General features: G+C 39.7%; 1 protein-coding gene across 1 annotated transcript; it reads left to right on the forward strand.

Annotated features, from left to right (window-relative positions):
* The first annotated feature begins 626 nt into the window (after window positions 1-626).
* Window positions 627-17,164, forward strand: TSEN15 (tRNA splicing endonuclease subunit 15). Its single transcript, XM_066361711.1, has 5 exons — window positions 627-857; window positions 3,794-3,875; window positions 4,216-4,351; window positions 14,006-14,147; window positions 14,670-17,164. Exons 1-5 carry the CDS (start codon window positions 699-701, stop codon window positions 14,688-14,690), a joined length of 540 nt encoding a protein of 179 aa, XP_066217808.1. The 5' UTR covers window positions 627-698; the 3' UTR covers window positions 14,691-17,164.
* The last annotated feature ends 864 nt before the right edge of the window (window positions 17,165-18,028 follow it).

Below are 18,028 nucleotides of genomic sequence, written 5' to 3' on the forward strand. Positions count from 1 at the left end.
CAGAGGGATGCTATTAAATGTTAATGGCAACTTCCAGTGCCTCCCCATTTCACTCACAGTAAATCCATAAATGCTTACAATGGTCCACCCTGACTGTTTGAAATCCTTCACCCTTGGCTTCCTTGGTCACACTTTAATGCTGGTTTGCATCTACTTTTCTGATCACTCATTCAACAACTCCTGCTTATACTTGCTCCTCTAATCCCGAAAGGTGAGTCCATCCTAAAAAGAAAAATAATAAAAATGCTCTTGGCACTCTGTTCTTCTATTTTCTTCTATAGAGAGCTCGCCCGCTTCCACACTTTAAGCTCACGTGACACTGAATGAGGCTTTTCCTGTTCCCAGGAATGAGAGACTTGGACCCAATGCTGAAGGCAAAGAGTCTTGATGTATTCCCTACTTTCTCAATGGAGCTGCAAACAGCAGTGATGTAAGGAACCTTCTTCACTCCTAGTATCCGCCCAGACTTGAAAAAACGCAGAGCAAAACGAGAGGGCGTCCGCGAAGATTCCAGCTACTTTTGTCCGGAGGAGCAGCCGCTCTCACTTAGCCGAGCCCTCCCGCGCGGAGGCAGCGGCCGGCTGGAGGCGGAACCCGTGAGCGCGCGGCCGGGGGGGAGGCGGAACCCGGAAGCGCGCGGCCCGGCTTCTGGCCGGCCGCGGCGCGCGGTGCACAGTGTGCGCGCACCTCTGCCCGGCATGGAAGCGCGCGGAGATCCCGAGCCAACCCCGGGCTGCAGCGGTTTGGGCCTGGGCCGCGGCGGCGGAGGCGGTGGCGGCGGCGGCGGCGGCGGCGGCGGCGGCGGCGGCCCTCACTCATGGGCCCCAGAGGACGCCTGGATGGGCACACACCCAAAGGTCAGGAGGCGCGACAGGAGCGGGGCGCCGGTGCAGGCCCTCACCCCAGGTCGAACCCCGTCCTAACCCTCCACCCCGCCGGGCCGGCCGCTGAGGTCGCGCGCGACCCTCTCGGAGGGGGACCCGCGTGCACACTGCCATCCACAGGCAGTGTTGTTTTTGTTTGTTTAATTGAGTCTAACTATTGCTCTGACACGACCCCCACCTCCCGCTCTTCGCCATTCTTAAAGCGGAGGAATGAACAAACCGGGCCCCGCTCTAACCGGAGGCCAACAATAGCCCCTGCATCTAGGGCTGGTTCTGAGGATGGTCTCATTTAAATCCGCACACTGACCACGCAAAAACAGTTTGTGGGCCGTGGGTGAGATGTAGGAATCTATAAGGATAAAGGTTTAGGCGCTTAGCCTTGGGCCCAGAGTGTGCGTCTTGCTTTTGCCGCAGTGCAGATACCCAATTTTTCGAATTTCTTTTAAAGTTTGAATAGGTTCTTCCCCAGAGCAGAACTGCTCACATTGTGGGCGTATTTTTCTGTATTAGCGGGAAGGGAGAGAAAGAGAGTTCCTTGCTTGCTTCTGCTTGGCAAATTGCTGCCTTGTGTCAGTAATGTCCCAAGCAATGAATGAACAATGAGTGACTGGAGATGGGGGTGGGGCTGGGGGCGGGGGTTGTAGGAATCTGGGGACTTAGTCTAGTAACCTTGGTACAATTGCAGTCTTCTGTAGAAGGCAGTATTTCATTTAAAAACAGTCAAGAAATGGAAAAATTTGAAGATGTAAATCGAAAGAGTTACCTCTTCTCATTTTATCTTGTTTAATTTTCACCTCCTGCACTGTCCCCTTGTTCCCCCTCCAGGAGCGAGAAACAGTAACATGGAGACCTTATTAAGTGCCCTTAAAAGAAAAACCAAAACATGGAGAGAGCATGGTGGTTAGGAACATGAACTCAAAGCCATATGGCCTGAGTTTGACTCCTGGTTCTGTCACCAGTTTTGTGATTTGGGGCAAATTGTTTAATCTCATTGTGCCCCACTTTTCTCATCTGTTTTTAAAATGGGGATAATAAGAGTACTTCCCTCATAGGGTTATTACAGGATGAAATCAGTTAACATTTGTAAAGCACTTGACATGTAGTAAGCACGATATAAGTATACTAGAAAGCCCGCGGTCATACGAAATGACCGCTGTTCTAGATATTATAAATTGTAATTAAAATGATTTGTGCAAAGGTGTCTGCTAATTCAAACTGAATTACCCAGGGCAGGCGGCGAGGATGCCCCTTTGCTTACTGCCCCACAGGGTTTCCCCCTTCTACTTGCTTAATTGCTTAAAGTAGAGTGCAATGAAGGAAACCACTGGCGGTACATTTCTTAAGAGCCACCTCTAGCTCAATAAATAAAGGTGATTTAAATAATAAAATGTTAATTCACATGTCAAAGATCTCTTTGTACACAACATTTCTTGTGTAGATCTTCCCATCATTTTTAAGCTTGCCTTGCAGAGGACCATCAATTATTTTTAATTTTACGTTCGTTCTTTCACGAACTCTTGAACAGGCAACATAAAGTTGACCGTGTCCAAATGCAGGCTCAGGTAAAAAAATGCCAACACGCTTAAGCGTTTGGCCCTGAGACTTATTGATGGTCATAGCAAAGGCAAGTTTTACAGGAAATTGTCTACGTCTCAATTGAAATGGCAACCCTGTTTGAGATGGAGCCAAATAAATTCTTGGAATGACATGTATTTCACCTTTAGAGGAGCCAGTCAAAGACTTAGCTATTATGACATTATTTTTCAATTGGAGAACCTCTAGTCTTGTACCATTGCAAAGACCCCTTCTGGTGTTAAGATTTCTTAACAGCATAATAATTGCTCCAATATTCAACCTCAATTTGTGAGGTGGCATGCCAGAAGGCGGGACTATTTGAATGCTGTGGCAACTTCACCCCATTGGCTAGTACAGTTACGCAAGCAACCAATAAGCTATCGGCGACAAACAGACACTTAAGCTGCATATAATAAAGATAAGAAGTGAAACACCAGTACTATATAGCTTCTCTGATGTATTGTGTCATTTTTTTAATTACACTCACTTGTTTTTTAATTACTTTTTAATCATGTATTGTTATTTGCCTAACAGTTGCAAATGTGCCATGTGTTTACTCTAATAATTGCAAGTTTTTTAGATGCAGGGATCAGGTCTTATATTGCCTTGTAGTTCCTACTATACCTAGAATTGAGCTATAAAAATGATATACAGTGCATCCGTAAAGTCATGGTGTACTTTTGACTGGTCACAGGAAAGCAACAAAAGACGATAGAAATGTGAAATCTGCACCAAATAAAAGGAAAACTCGCCCAGTTTCATACCTATTCAGTGCAGTTTGATGTGGGCTCACGCACAGATTTTTTAGGGCTCCTTTGGTAGCTATCCTGTATAGCCTCTACAGACTTGTCACTGACTGATAGCCTACCAGAACGGGGTTTCTCCACCAAACTGCTGGTTTCCTTCAACTGCTTATCCCACCGAGTAATGTTATTCCTATGTGGTGGCGCTTCGTTATAAACGTGCCGATAGTCACGTTGCACTTTGGTTACGGATTCGAATTTAGCGAGCCACAGAGCACACTGAACTTTCCTCTGTACCATCCACATCTCGACTGGCATGGCCGTGGTCTGCTCCACCGTATACACGGTGTTACGTCATCATCTGCGCATGTGCACATGCTGCCACATCATCCTACAGAAACTGGAAGGGTTTTCCTTTTCTTTGGTGCAGATTTCACATTTCTATCGTCTATTGTTGCTTTCCTGTGACCGGTCAAAAGTGCACCATGACTTTACGGACACACTGTATATTTAATAAATAGTTGTTGATTGAGTGAAAGAAAATATTGAGAGTCTTCCTTCTCTGTTTAACAATTACATTTTGATTTTCAGTATTTAGAAATGATGGAATTAGATATAGGAGATGCTACCCAAGTTTATATATCATTCTTGGTTTACCTGGACCTCATGGAGAGTAAGTTTTTTGTTTATATTGCTTTATAATGGGGGCCATGGTAGAGGATTAGGGAGTTGGGCTGGGATATAGCACTGTTGACATTATAATAAGCCATCATTTATGCATTTGCTTTTAATTTTGTCAATTTTGTAATTTCTTCATTCATTTACATTGGGAATTACTGGATAATAAAATAAAAGAGAAGATAAATAAAAATGTAAAGAGAAGATAACTAAAAATGTAAAGAGAAGATAGCGTTATAAGTGATGTTTACTCAGCTGAATAGTAGATAGGAGTTTAGAATTTTTATCTTTGATTTTTGGTGAACATTATTGTCCATTTCATGACGCTGTTTCAGGTAAAAGTTGGCATGAGGTGAACTGTGTGGGCTTACCGGACCTGCAGCTCATCTGCCTTGTCGGTACAGAGATAGAAGGAGAAGGGCCACAGACGGTGGTGCCCACGTCCATCAACGCTTCCCTCAGCCATAACAGGTGGGCGGTGACTTCGGTCTTTGTGTAACAGGTTGGTTCATCACATTGTACACCTAAACTTGCACAATATTTTATGTCAGTTATATCTCAGTTAAAAAAAAACAAACGGCATGGTAGAATGTGAGTGGGTGTAGATAATGATATATTACAGGGAATATTAATTTATTTTGAATTTGTATGAAAACTAACATGCCAGCTGTGATATTTCACTATTAGAAACAAATTATTTTCCATACACTGTACAACTAATCTGAGCACACGAGTTGTAAATTGCCCTCCTAGACTAGGCTGCTCAGCTCTTTGAGTAAAGTAAGGTTTTTTTAAAAATGTTCTTTATTCCTTAGAAACTTTACATAATATTTTTATGACTAGGGAATCTGGGTAGCATGCAATGCCTGGGAGAGCCTGCGGAGAGGGCATTTTGCTGGAGGTGCAATGTCATGCTATTACAGGGCGTATAGCATGTAACACATAGCTGTCCCCTTTATTGAAGTACCAAGATTGTAAAACTGGACTCAACTATCATTTACATAGTTAACTACAGCTTAGTCATAAACTATTTTCCCAGTGATGACAAGAAATAAGCTCACTGTATGCTTTAAAACCACTTCAGTGGCTGTCTTGACTATTGAGTGTCAGAGTGGCATATATGTTTACCTGGCTTATTCTTTCCATTATTTATTTTATGGTGTATGTGTATTTGCCAACTCCTTAAAATCTAACAATTTTAGGTAACAGTTGATGTTATATCTGTCTGAATTTCTAAGATTGCCTACACAGTTTTTGTATCCATTTCCCACTTAGTTTTCCAGGCTTTGAACCTGGTGATCTCATTTCCATAGTTTTGGTGAGAGTGCAGACAGATTCTGTAGAGTGAATCTGGATTACAGTGGCAGTGAGTGAATGCACTACTCTGAGCAAAAGTCGTTTGTGACCAGTATTTTCTGTAAAGCACTTTTATGTAGTATATGTTCATAGTTAAAACACTGGCATGCTTTTCAAGTCTCAGGTCTTTCAGTTAAAAGTTGGCATGCAGGAAAAGGAGTGGGATTACCAGGTCTGCAGCCCGTCTGCCTTGTGGGTACTGAGATAGGAGAAGGACTACAAACTGGTGCCTATATTCATCAGTGCTCCCCTTGAGAAAGAATTGATTGAATACTAATTGCTGGTTTTCCATAGGAGAATAGAATTGGAAAAGTACCTATATCTGACGATCTAGTGGGATGGAGAATAAGGTTGTATTTCTCAAAAGACAGGACACATTTTCTCTCATCTAAAAAAACTACTTAATGTTGGTGTAAAATAATTTTTAGCTTACATTTTAAAGCACTACTATTAAGTTATGTATTTGGATTGTATATGTGTAGGGAAAGTACGGTACTCTAGACTGTTTCTTACTCAAATGAATCTACGAATCCATGTAGCATGTTTGGTAAATGACCGGAGGGACTGTGAGGACTCTGGTTTCCCCACCCCAGCAGTGGTATGAAACCATATCAGCAAATTCATAGAAGTCGAAGAGATCTGACAAATTGAAAGAGGAGACAGCAGGAGGAATCCTAACGAAAGCCAGGGGCCTTTTCCAGTGCTAGTCTAGCAAATGAGGACAAATTTATGTTCAGAGGGCTTGATTAGCTGCTTTTGGACCACCTTGCCACTGGTATTTGCTGAGTGTCCCTAAATGGGAGAAGTATATTACAACACAGTTATGTTAATAGGATTTCAGGTTTCTGGAATAATATTAGTATTACGGGTAGTTATATAAGTGGAAAAATATCTTCAGTAACTTACACAAGGACTGATAGCAAGGTATGAAAAAGTGTTTCCGTTTTTTTACTGCCTTTTTTTTCTGATAGAACCTATGTTGTCTCCCAATTCCAATGCCAGTTCAGTTTCTTCAGTAAAATGTGAGAGAGATGCTGAAAACTAAAACCACAGTGACTGTATTTTAAGCTTATATGTATATTTATACGTTATAAGTTAATTTTTAAAAAGCTGAGTGAAGTATTTTATAAATTATAAAACCCAGAGATAGTTAAGATACTGTTTTTTGAGATGTTTTGTAAATCTTTTTTGCTTAGTAATACCAGTGAACCATTCATTCATCCTGTTTGACCTGACTGAATTATAAAGGGCTCTTTTGTCCCAGTGCCAGCAAGGGATGGCCGGTAGCTTCTGTGAAGGTGGAGCCTCTCCAGTGATCATTTTATCGCCCTCATCCCACTAATTAGTGGCATTTCTTTTGATTTCTGGTGATAAATGGGTACCTTCAGCCATTTTATCTGAGAGAATACTTTTCCTAATGTTCTCTTTTAGCATCTTTCAGTCTGAATATTACTCTAGAAATTTAGAAAAAGGTTTTAATATTCCAGATACGAAATTGTTCACTGGTGCTAATTCAGCCGCAGTAAGACTAAAAGTCTAAGAGCTTTTGTCTTTGTTTTGAGCAAGATTCTTGGCAAACTTACTAAGCGGTCCTCCTTTATAACTTACCACATTTATTGCTACTCAGTATATTATGTATTTGGTTTTCTTTGATTGTTTACTATCTTCCTTCCTCTATTAGAAAATAAGCACCATGAAAGAAGAAACTTTGTTCTTTTAATGCCATTTCCCCAGTACATAGCCTGGTACCTGGTACTTGGTATTAAGTATGTGTTTGTTGAATGACTGAATGAGCTGTTAGACTCATTCAGTTTAACTTACTAAGTTCCTGCAGTGGAGATTTGCTAAATAAAAATCTTAAAGAACATAAGGATATGCTCAAGTAGCCTTCCAAGTCTTTCTAAAACATTAGAATGTCTGCAAAATCCATTTGCTTACAAGATTTATCACCATTTCCCACATTTACACTGGAACTATAAACGTATCTGAGGCTGGAGAACAATCACAGTGCCCCGTTACCTTTCCATGGGACTTTCCCCACCATATCCACTCCCTACTTTAACCCTTCCTTTTCCTTAGTGTCTTGGGAAGAGGACTTACTAACAGTGGAATAAGGGGTTACTAGAACTGAGCTCCTTCTTTGAACACTTTAAAAATGTTTTTTAACTTTTTACATTGAGGTATAATTGATATATTACATACTAGTTACAGGTATAAACAATGATTCTGTATTTTTAGACATTGTGGAATGATCAGCACTGTAAGTCTAGTTAATATCATCACCTTACATAATCACAAAAAAGTTTTTTCTTGTGATAAGATCTTTTAGTATCCACTCTTTTAGCACTTTCAAAATATGCAACATAGTATTATTAACTATACAGTATTTAGAACCTTTACAAGTGTTCTAAATTAGGAGATATAATCCTGAAATGTTACCTTTTTCCCAAAGATACTCTTAATTATTTCCATGTAATTGAAAAATATTTCCACTCTTCACAAGTATTTTTTATTACAAATTTACTTAATGACTGTTATTTTATTTGAGGCCTAAAGTTTAATAACTGGTAAAATGATTTCTGTCATTTGACTTCTCTGCATATCAGATGAATGTCCTCATATTAACTCTGATGGAAATCTTTTGCCTGTGAAACCCCCAAGTCTGGCAGCTTTTAACCAACATAGCGTTTTTTCTCTTACTCTCCACAGAAAAGAAGCGTGCAGCTTGTATGAGCAGAATGGCTTCCCACTGGGGTGAATAGTCACACAGGCACTTAATTGTTCAACAAGCCTCCCCTTGGGATTTCAGCCACCTTGCTTTTTTACTAGGAAGTTCTTGGTGTGATTCCCAAAGGGGCGGTCTGTTATCCTGGAAACTTTTCTTCAGGATTGAGCCTGTGGATGAATACAGCTTCTTGGGCTTCATGGGCACCAATTTAAATTTGCATTGTGCTTCAGAGTTGGATTATGAGGTGTCGTTCTAAGTTCTAAAATAGCATAATGAGACAGACCAAGGAGTTAATGTCTTTCACTGATGAAGCTAGAGCATGCGCCAGTTGGGTCACATTGAAGAGGGCAGAAGAAGATACTGCTTTCTGTGGGTTGAAATTAATACTAATTTTAACCCGTGATGCATTCTGTTTCAACAACATTTGAAGTTAAAAGTAATGTTGCCTTCAACTTTCTTGTTCTCTCCAGAGATCACTTAGTCTCTCTTGATGGCTTGTTACAGAAAAATGAACACTAAGATTTATGGAAGGCATCTACTTAGCTTGGAGAGAGGGTAGTTGCCAAATGGTGTTCCTGTTTGGCTCTGGCTTGTTTTCAAGTTAACTTTATTAAACTTTCGAATGACTACTTTTATATATGCTGAGCTCCTCTCTGAAATTTTGAGAAAGAAAAATGTGTTACAGACATCTAATTCTGTTATTGTTGTTCAACAGCTATGATTATTACTCACTTGTCTCTTTCTTCACATGGAATTTTTTCCTTGAGATATAATTAACTCAAAAATATGAAATTCTTTTTATTAATATATGTTATGTTTTTCATATATGGATTTGTATCAAATATGAACTGTAAACAGTATTAGTATCCAAATTATTATTTTAGATTTGATTAAATATCTACAATATTTTTCAAAGAACTGAGATTTTAAAAATGTGTATATAAAGGAACTTTGTTTTATGGTTTATAAATTATTTCTAACTGTAAGGTTGTAAGAAGTTAAGTGAGATTATCATATTGTTGTGATGTTTCATTATTCTTAGTATCTTTACAGTTGGTGTGATTTTTAAAATAGAACATTGGAATTTTTTATTGTTATTATTAGATTGAGAAGCACAACCTGTTGACATAAAGGCAGAGTAAACATTTTCATTTTATCACTGTCCTCTAAAGGAAACAAACCAGAGAGGTCTGAATGGGGAAAGGTGATAGCATGACTTGAAACATACTACAGACTAGGAGGTCCTGACCAAGAGTCTTTGTGGGACTTTCTAAGTGCGCTTTGAGTAGCAGAGGCCGCTGAACGATTTTAGTCCGTTATCACAAGCCGATTCGTTGGTAGTTCTCCCTTCCCCCATGCTACAAAGCAGGATAAACGGAGCCCAGAAATGGGAACTTCCACTTCATTTTTGACAGTGATTTCCTTCAGCTCTGAAGACAGACCGGCTTTAAACTCTGAGCTACTTTTCAGATGGTAGGGTTTCCCACATGGGTGTTCTGAGTAAGTCAGAAAGTGTTTTGCTGTTTATATCAAAGAACTCTGGAAACAAATGTGAATGAGATGGAAATTTCTATCCTAAATTTCAATATGTGGGCTGGAATTTCCACACGGTTTACCCTAGAAAACACATCGACACACACGTACATCCTGATGTAAATATCATATCTTGAGAAACAGAAGATATGTAAAGGTTTTCTTAATAGTTTTTCCCCCTTCCATCCGTGTCCCATCATCCTCATACTCTGCCCGCGGGGGATGTGGAAAGAAGCTTATTTTTAACTTATGTGTGCTGCAGTGTCTTCAGACTGTCATTTTCCATCAGTGCTGGGTTTCAGAGTTTCTGACTAGTATCTGTGGTTGCTGCATTTGATTATTTCTAAAGTAAATCTGTGATACACACAGGAATCTAACGGGTTTTCATGTAATTTAATATAGGTATAAATTATTATGTAAGAAGAAGGGGTGGGATAGAAGCATTGTCCCAATTTGCAAGGTAGCAAAGCTCATATAGATACTACATAGCAGTACTCGTATTTAGGGACGCCCGGACCGTTTGCACAGCCTTTTCAGGTATGCCACCTCACTGGTAGTCCTGTGTGTAGGTATAGGTATATTGTCTTCATGTTATAGCACCATTTCTTGAAAAAAAATTCTCTGTTGAATTGCCTGTGGACCTTTGTCAAAATTCAACAGACCAGGCTTATAACATATTAATTAAGAATATATACGACAATAACACCAAAAATGGGGGAGGGAATGGAACTATATAGAAGTAAGGAAATGACATCAGAGAGTAACTTGAAACAAGTAAGAGTACTAGAAATATTAAAATTGTAGGTTAATGTAGAAGACCCTAATCTATTTTTTAACCCTTTCTCCTCTTAACTTTAAAAAAAGGTATCTAATATTTAGATACCTTATATAAGATTATATAAAGCAATAATTATAACACTGTATTATTGAGTTTATAACAGAGACATAATGCATATAACAGTAATAGCACAAAGGAGGGAGAAGAGACCAAGGCTATATTGGCTAAGTTTCTATATTTTGTTAGAATTGAGTTAGTGTTAATCTGAGGTAAACTGTGATAAATTAAAATACATATAATAATCTCTATAGCTATTACTTGAGAAACTAAAAAAAAAAAAACAAACTAGTTTAAGAAACAACAAAAATTAAAATGGTGCACTAGAAATTATCTGCTTACTCCAAAGGAAGATGGTAAAGAAGGAACAAAATAAACCTGTTACATATTGAAAAAAAAGTAAAATGGCAGACATAAATCTAACAATTAATTTTAAGTGTAAGTGGAGTGGACACTTCAGTCAAAGGGCAGAGAATATGAGACTGGGTATAGAAACAAGACCCCACTGTGTGGTCTCTGTAAAGAGACACACTTTACACTCAGATACCAATTTTGGAAACATTTCATCTATTGCCTCTACAATGCTATAACCTGAGTGTGCCCCCCCCCCCCAAGTGTTTTTTTTTTTTGGCAGAGACAGAGTCAGAGAGAGGGACAGATAAGGACAGACAGACAGTAAGGGAAAGAGATGAGAAACATTAATTCTTCTTGGTGGCTCCTTAGTTGCTCACTGATTCTCATATGTGCCTTGACCGGGGGACTACAGCAGACTAAGTAACCCCTTGCTGAGCCAGCGACCTTGGGCTTAAGCTGGTGAGCTTTGCTCAAACCAGATGAGCCTGTGTTCAAGCTGGCAACCTCAGGGTCTTGAACCTGGGTCCTCCACATCCCAGTCCGACTGTCTATCCACTGCACCACCACCTGGTCAGCCCCCCCTCCCCCGTTTTATATGCTGAAAGTTTAATCCCTGAAGATGATGGTGTTAGGAGGTAGGGCCTTGGGGAGGTGCTTAAGTCATGAGGCGGGAGCCCATTTGTGTTTTTCCTCAATGCTATAACCTATTGACAATAGCTATTTTAGAGCCATTCGCTGTTAGTTCCAAAACTTAAGCTTTTCAACAACCTTAGTTTTCTGAAGGTCTTAAGTAGTCTTTTTGGTCTTGATTTTTAGGTAGATTTTCCTGCTTCTTCACATAGCTTAGAATTTTCCACTGTATATCAGACATGGCATGTACATAAGAGACTGATGGGGAGGGGCTGGAGGGGTGGTAACTCACTCACAGCAATTGATGGCTGCAAGAGGGGAAGAGACAGAGAGAGAAGGGGGATGGGGAGGGGTGGGGGAGAAGCAGTTGGCTGCTGCTTCTGTGTGCCCTGGCCAGGAATTGAACCTAGGACATCCACATCCTGGGCTGATGCTCTACCAGTGAGCCAAGTGGCCAGGGCTAGCAAACCTTTTCTTAAAGGGTTAGATAGTAAATGTTTTAGGTTTGTGGAAGGAGTGGCCAAATTGAGGCCATTATATAGATACTTATATGACCATTCAAAATGTACCATTTAAAGATATAAAGACCATTCTTAGTTTATGAGCCATAAAAAAATAGGTGACCATAGTTTGCCAAGTGCTGGTATAGAGACAAATGATATAAAAATTTACAGTGTTTTGGTGAACGAAAGCCAAACAAATATTAGAAACCTTTAAGAAATTAAATTCTAGAGACTTACTTGATCCCAAATTCTATACCATCTACCATTGTACCTACAATAATAAATACCAAAAATGAGGATCCTGAGCTAAGGCAAATTAAATGTTGATTTAGTATAATAGAGTTTCATAATACATTGTAGAGAAATGTTTTTTCAGGAATACATTTTAAAGTTTATATACCTAAAGACATAGCCACATGGAATCCTTCATTCAAAAAGCCTCATTTATTCTGCCCAAGTATTCTACTATGTATTGGGCACTAGCAAATAAAAAAAAAGAAGAAGAAGAAGAAAGAAAGAAAGCTTTGACCTTCAAAATGAGCACAGTCCAGTGGGAAACAGATGAACAAATACAGGGTAGTGATTATGTAGGTTTGCACAGGGTGCCTCTGTGCGGTAAGTGACTGCCTAGACATTGGGGAGGGGGGACAGGAAGGACTCAAGAGAAGATGATGCTTTGCTGACTCTTGAAAAGGAATTAAGATTGTTCCAGGTAGCCATATTTTATTTTTCCAGTGAGTGTTGTCTGACAGTTGTGCTCGACAGCTGAAGTATTACTGTAATGCTGACTTAACTCTTTCAGGGTCCTTTTAGAAAGGGTTTGAAACTCATGCTGTCACCACATTTCATGCCCTTGTAAATGGGAGTGATAGGGAGCAGCGAGGCAGCCTTTTGTGGCTCGTGTTCTAACAAACCAGCGAGAACTTCAGCCTTCCCAGATGCTTACTGCTGTTTTAAACCACTTTGAAATTTACAGTGTCTATTACAGATTTTTTTTTTTTTAAAAGCAAACAGTACTTATTGCAGTAAGAATATTTCTAAGCAGAGACTTTTCTTTTTAGATTTCTTTATAGATTCAGTAGCTAATAGGAGGGTGAAGAGTGACCATAAGAATTTTTACTTAGGGATGGGAAGTAGAACTTAAGGGGACAAATGATGCTTTTGCTAAAGAGACTATGGTATTGAGTTATGTATGTATTCAGCTATAGCATGTTAATATGCTAGTAAATCTTTTCCCAGCCTTTTAGCTTAATGAAAAACAACCGATCATTTTTTATTTGCCTTTTAAAGAAAGCTCTTCTGGAGGTCACACTCACTGAACTGTTGAACATGGGTTTTATTGAGTAGATAATAAGGATTTTCAGTTGGTGGTAAACAAAAGGTAATAGTGTTCTGAAGACCTAGATATTAGATTTGGTAGATTATTTTCCACAACAAGCAAGCCAAAGTCATTTATAACATTGATTGCTTGATAGAGCATTCTATCCCCAAAAGTTTATTTCTCACTATATTTTTCTCTTAGCTTTTATGAAGTATGACAACACATATTGAGAACCATAAAAATACCTATATTCTGATATAATAATTCTGAACCTTGGAAAAACCCAGCAAATATTAAAAAGAAGCATCTCCCTTTATAGCTTATTTTTATTAGTACCTTCACCCTCAAAAGGCAAAAGAACTTTATAGCAATAAGGGAATGATTGGGTAAATTATGTCAATAAAATATTATATAGCCATTTAAAAGTAGTAATTATGAACACGATGGAGGAAATATTTATTGTAGTCTATTTTTAATAAAACCTCACTACCAAATTGTTTCACTATAAGATACAGACTTGGGAAAATTGGCAAGTGCGTACTCATGATCCTTAGCCAGTGCAGGTGCACTACACACTGTTAGTGTCCCATTCTGTAGGTTCCTAAATACAGCTTGACTTGGGTACGATGGTCAGGAGAGAGGGGCAAAGACAGAAGAGAAGGACTGAGAGTCAGAGGATAGCCCTTCCTTGGAGGATAATCTCTGTGAGTGATGACTTGAATGTTTATGTTTGAGCCTCCAGACGTTTCCCGAGTCAGCGTTATGGGTGTACTATTACTGCCTACTTCTTCCCCAAGATTTTACAGTGTTTGATCTTGTTAACTGAGTGACTATGAATCCTAAATGTTCTGTGGCTTTCTTTTAGGATAAGAGAAATCTTGAAGGCGTCTCGAAAATTGCAAGGTGACCCAGATTTGCCGATGTCTTTCACACTGGCCATAGTGGAGTCCGACTCCACGATAGTCTATTATAAACTCACGGATGGGTTCATGCTGCCAGACCCTCAGGTCAGTTCTGAGGTGATGAACAGTAAACAGTGAAAAAGAGAAAAATTACAACATGATTTTAATTGTGAATCAAGCCATTCATAGAACTCTCTCTTCCTCTGCAATATGAAAATTCATGAAAAATCATGGCTCTTTGTTCATATCTCAAACTGCTGTATTTTATTCATAGTGACATGTTCTTAGTTTCTGTAAAGATAATCTCCTTACTATACAGAGAATTTCATAGTTTCCCGGAGTACTTCATGAAGTTATGGTACATTTTACTCTTGATGAGTAACTGAAGTGGAAAGGAAAGGCTAATAATAGTTTTAACCAAAAGAACACTTTTTTAGGGTATGTTAAATTGGTTGACATTTTGACAGGAATATTTTAATAAAAAATGTGTTATCTACAATATGATGTCTTTACGTCCTTTGTTGGCATAATTGGGGTAATTCCATTAAGTATCTCTCTAGTTTTGCTGTTAAATTAGATTATTCACTGGGGAAACGTCCATCCTGATCTTTGTTTTTTATGTTGCAGAATATTTCCCTTAGAAGATGACACCTGTACTTCCCGAGGCTCACTGTACTCATACAAGACTGGACCGAGACCCACCCACCTGCCTCATCTTATATCGCAGAGACAGTCAGATTGGCTTAGCTGGTCCCATTCCAGAAGTTTCTCTCTGAACAATAAAACTAGCCCAGATAGGAAAGTTCTTTTGTTGTTGTTCAGACATACAGAGTAGTTGCTTTAGAGCTTTCTTACCTGGCGACCATTTGATTAGTTGTATATAAATAAGTTCATGCCTGGGATGTGTTTGCTCGTCCTCCCCCACCCAGCGCTGCCTCAGTGTCCATGCCGCTTCTGCTGCTCACCGCCGAGACCGCCCCCTCCTTCCCTGGAGCAGTCCCGCCTTGCCTTTGGCCAGCACAGCTAGTTTGGAATGCCTTTCATATGCTCCTGCTGTACGAGAGTTTACTTCAGTCGGCTTCCTCATCCCAATAGAAAGTAAAAACTTTCCATTGTTTTTAATGTTGTCATTACTGCTACCCTCCTCTTTGGTTTACTTCAAACCAAGACTATAAATATGCTCATCCAGAGAGTAGACTTACATGGCTAGGTTGATAAGGACCAGAGAAGTGCTACCTGCAGAGCACTGAGCCTTCCTTTCCCTTCTCGTTACCACAACCCTGTATCGTAGTAGACTCCTGCAGGAGAAGGGGTGGGGGACAGTGCCCACCGTAAAAACATCTTTAGGAAGTAGACCCCCTTATTACACTTTTGTTATAATATATTCCAATTAGGTTGCGTAAAGTATAAAACAGTATACGCACAAAGATGTGCTTAGTAGCATTACCTAAAATATCCCAAAGTATAAACCACTTAAAAGTCAATAAACTGTAAAGGGCCAGAAAGTATTTAGGCTTGGCAGACCATATAGTCTCTAACACAGTTCTCAACTCTGCAGTTTGTAGCACAAAAATAACAATAGACAATAGACAAATGGGCATGGAGAGCTGTGTTCTAATGAAACTATTTACAAATGCAGGCCCATAGTTTGCCATATATGTACATATACCCAATGAATGGTACATTATGTATTCATTAAAAATTAGTAAAGAATTTAATGGACATGAGAAAATATTAAGTAAAAAAGCAAGATATGAATTGTATGAATGGGTATGATCATGGCTGTAAATAACACACCCAGCATATAATAAAAAGATGACAAAATAAATTACTAACTGGTTATAATAGGATGGCAGGGCATTAAAAGGGTGACTTGGTTTTTCTTAAATATTTCAGTTTTTCTTGTATTACTTTTATAATAAAAATGTTCTTAAAAAGTATCTTGAAACCTGTATTAGTTATTGTATAATAATATGTGTAATATAGCAAACGGAGCAACTTAAACAGCACCCATTTAATATCTCAAAGTTGGGCCCTTTATAAGGCTGCAATCAAGGTGTTAGCCAGGGCTGCAGTCTCATCTGAGGCTTGAGTGGGAAAGGGTCTGCCTCCTCACCCGTTGTTGGCAGCTTTCAGTTACCTGTTGGCTGTTAAACTCTGAGGGCCTTAGTTCCCAGTGGGCTGCTGGCGGGAGGCCACTCTCAGCTCTGCCACGTGGGCCTTGCCAGCACAGCTGGTTGCTTTCGCAAAGCCAGCAAGGACATTCTCAGCAAGATACACATCAGAGTCTTACATAATGTAATCGTATACCTCTCCTCCCCTTTGCCATATTCTGTTGGTTAGAACCAAGTCATGACTCATTAGAAAAATGAAAAGAACAAGAATGAAAAATGGCAAAAAGGAGGAATATTACAAAATGGTATAAAAGCATCACTTTTGGTCTGCAGTAGCTCCTGACTCTTTTCCTTTGATGATACTTGAACGTCACTTTCATTCTGATGGAAGGTCTTGGCAACACCCTCTGCTCCAGAAATCCCGGAGACGCACCAATTCAGAACTGTGCTTCTGTGACTCCAGCTATCGGTGTTCAGATCTAAGGATTCTAAAATAGTTTATGATTGATCCTTAGTTTTCTCTCACTTGGTTCCTTTTGAGGCTTTTCATTACTGTGCTAGAAAAATGGTACATTTTCAGAAAGAAATGTAAAACCTCATGAATGTTAGATTTGTGTGTCCTGTTTGATGGCCAGTGGTTCCCCAGATAATTACAAGCCCAGAACTGTCTCTGGGGGTTTCTTTCTCATGGACGTTGTTAAAACTGTATGGCCTGGAATGTTGACTGCTTTAGAATATTCCCTGTGTACTTGACCAAAGTTGTTCTGTCTAAAGCCAGCCAGATACCTGCTAATGTGAATAAAGGTCCGGGACAGTTTGAACAGGTAGACATCCTAGCTGTGTCTGTCTCATTTTAGTGAAAAACTAGGTAAAGCGATTTTTTAGTGTTTGATCAAGTAATTTTGTAATTGCATTTACGTTCATGTCTTCTTTCATGTGTGTGTATCCCATCACCTTCCACATAACTGGAGTTTATACAAAGCTCTTAATAAATATTTGTTGAATGGATTGATGCTGCTTGTAGACTTGTTAAATTACAGCATGGCTTACTTTTTACCTCAGGGCAAACAAAAATCCATGTGGACACCAGAGGGCGCTGCTAACTAAGTTGAAATCTTTTCAGACTCCAGGAGCCAATCAGTTGGAGAAGGGGTGCTCTTGAAAATTTATTTTCAACCCGTGGGAAACAGTGTAAATGAAAATACGAATAAGTTTCCTGTGTTCACACCCCCTTTTTCTTTTTGGCAGGCCTCTAAAATTACACTCTCAACTGTCATGAAACGTGAGTTGATTCATGCTTTGCTCAAAATGTAGATCTGTCTTTAAAAATAAAGCTTGTTGGGGCAGGGGTGGGTGGCATGGGTGGTTTTGTTCATAGCCATACGACATGATGGATTTCATTTATTATTTCTCCTTGCAACAGCCTAATTTACTAAAGAAATTTCTGGATTAGATCACATAGCAGGAGACCCCAGTTCTGAAACACTCACTGAGCTAGCCGCATAGCCCTAGTGGAAGACATATATCGCTGCTGTAATACATGTAAACTTTTCCGTGACAGGGGGGGGCCTCTGTAGGTGGGGGCAGGAGGGGGAAGGGCATGCAATGACTTCTCTGTACTGCTGTCTTGCCTTTGCTTCTGGGAGTTCCTGGTCCGGCACCTTCTTGCGCTGAGACAGCTTGGTGGAGCATTGGATGGCCTAGGTCACAGGGTCCAGGTTCGTTTATTTCGCCTCCTGGGCCTCTCTAGAAGAACGTGTTCCCAAACACTGTAGATCTCTTGTGCGAAACAGGAGGGCCTCAGCACTGGAATTGTAAGCTATAATTAGAAAAGAAAGTAAACGCCAACAAATTGGTGTAATCTGTGTTTTT

This window comes from Saccopteryx leptura, chromosome 2 (genome assembly GCF_036850995.1).
Source record: "Saccopteryx leptura isolate mSacLep1 chromosome 2, mSacLep1_pri_phased_curated, whole genome shotgun sequence".
NCBI lineage: Eukaryota > Metazoa > Chordata > Mammalia > Chiroptera > Emballonuridae > Saccopteryx > Saccopteryx leptura.

Coding starts and splice junctions, on each gene's coding strand:
- TSEN15 (XM_066361711.1), top strand. CDS start 699: ATGGAAGCGCGCGGAGATCCCGAGCCAACCCCGGGCTGCAGCGGTTTG. Junction 4,352..14,005: donor GCTTCCCTCAGCCATAACAG/GTGGGCGGTGAC, acceptor GCTTTCTTTTAG/GATAAGAGAAATCTTGAAGG. Junction 14,148..14,669: donor TCATGCTGCCAGACCCTCAG/GTCAGTTCTGAG, acceptor TTTATGTTGCAG/AATATTTCCCTTAGAAGATG.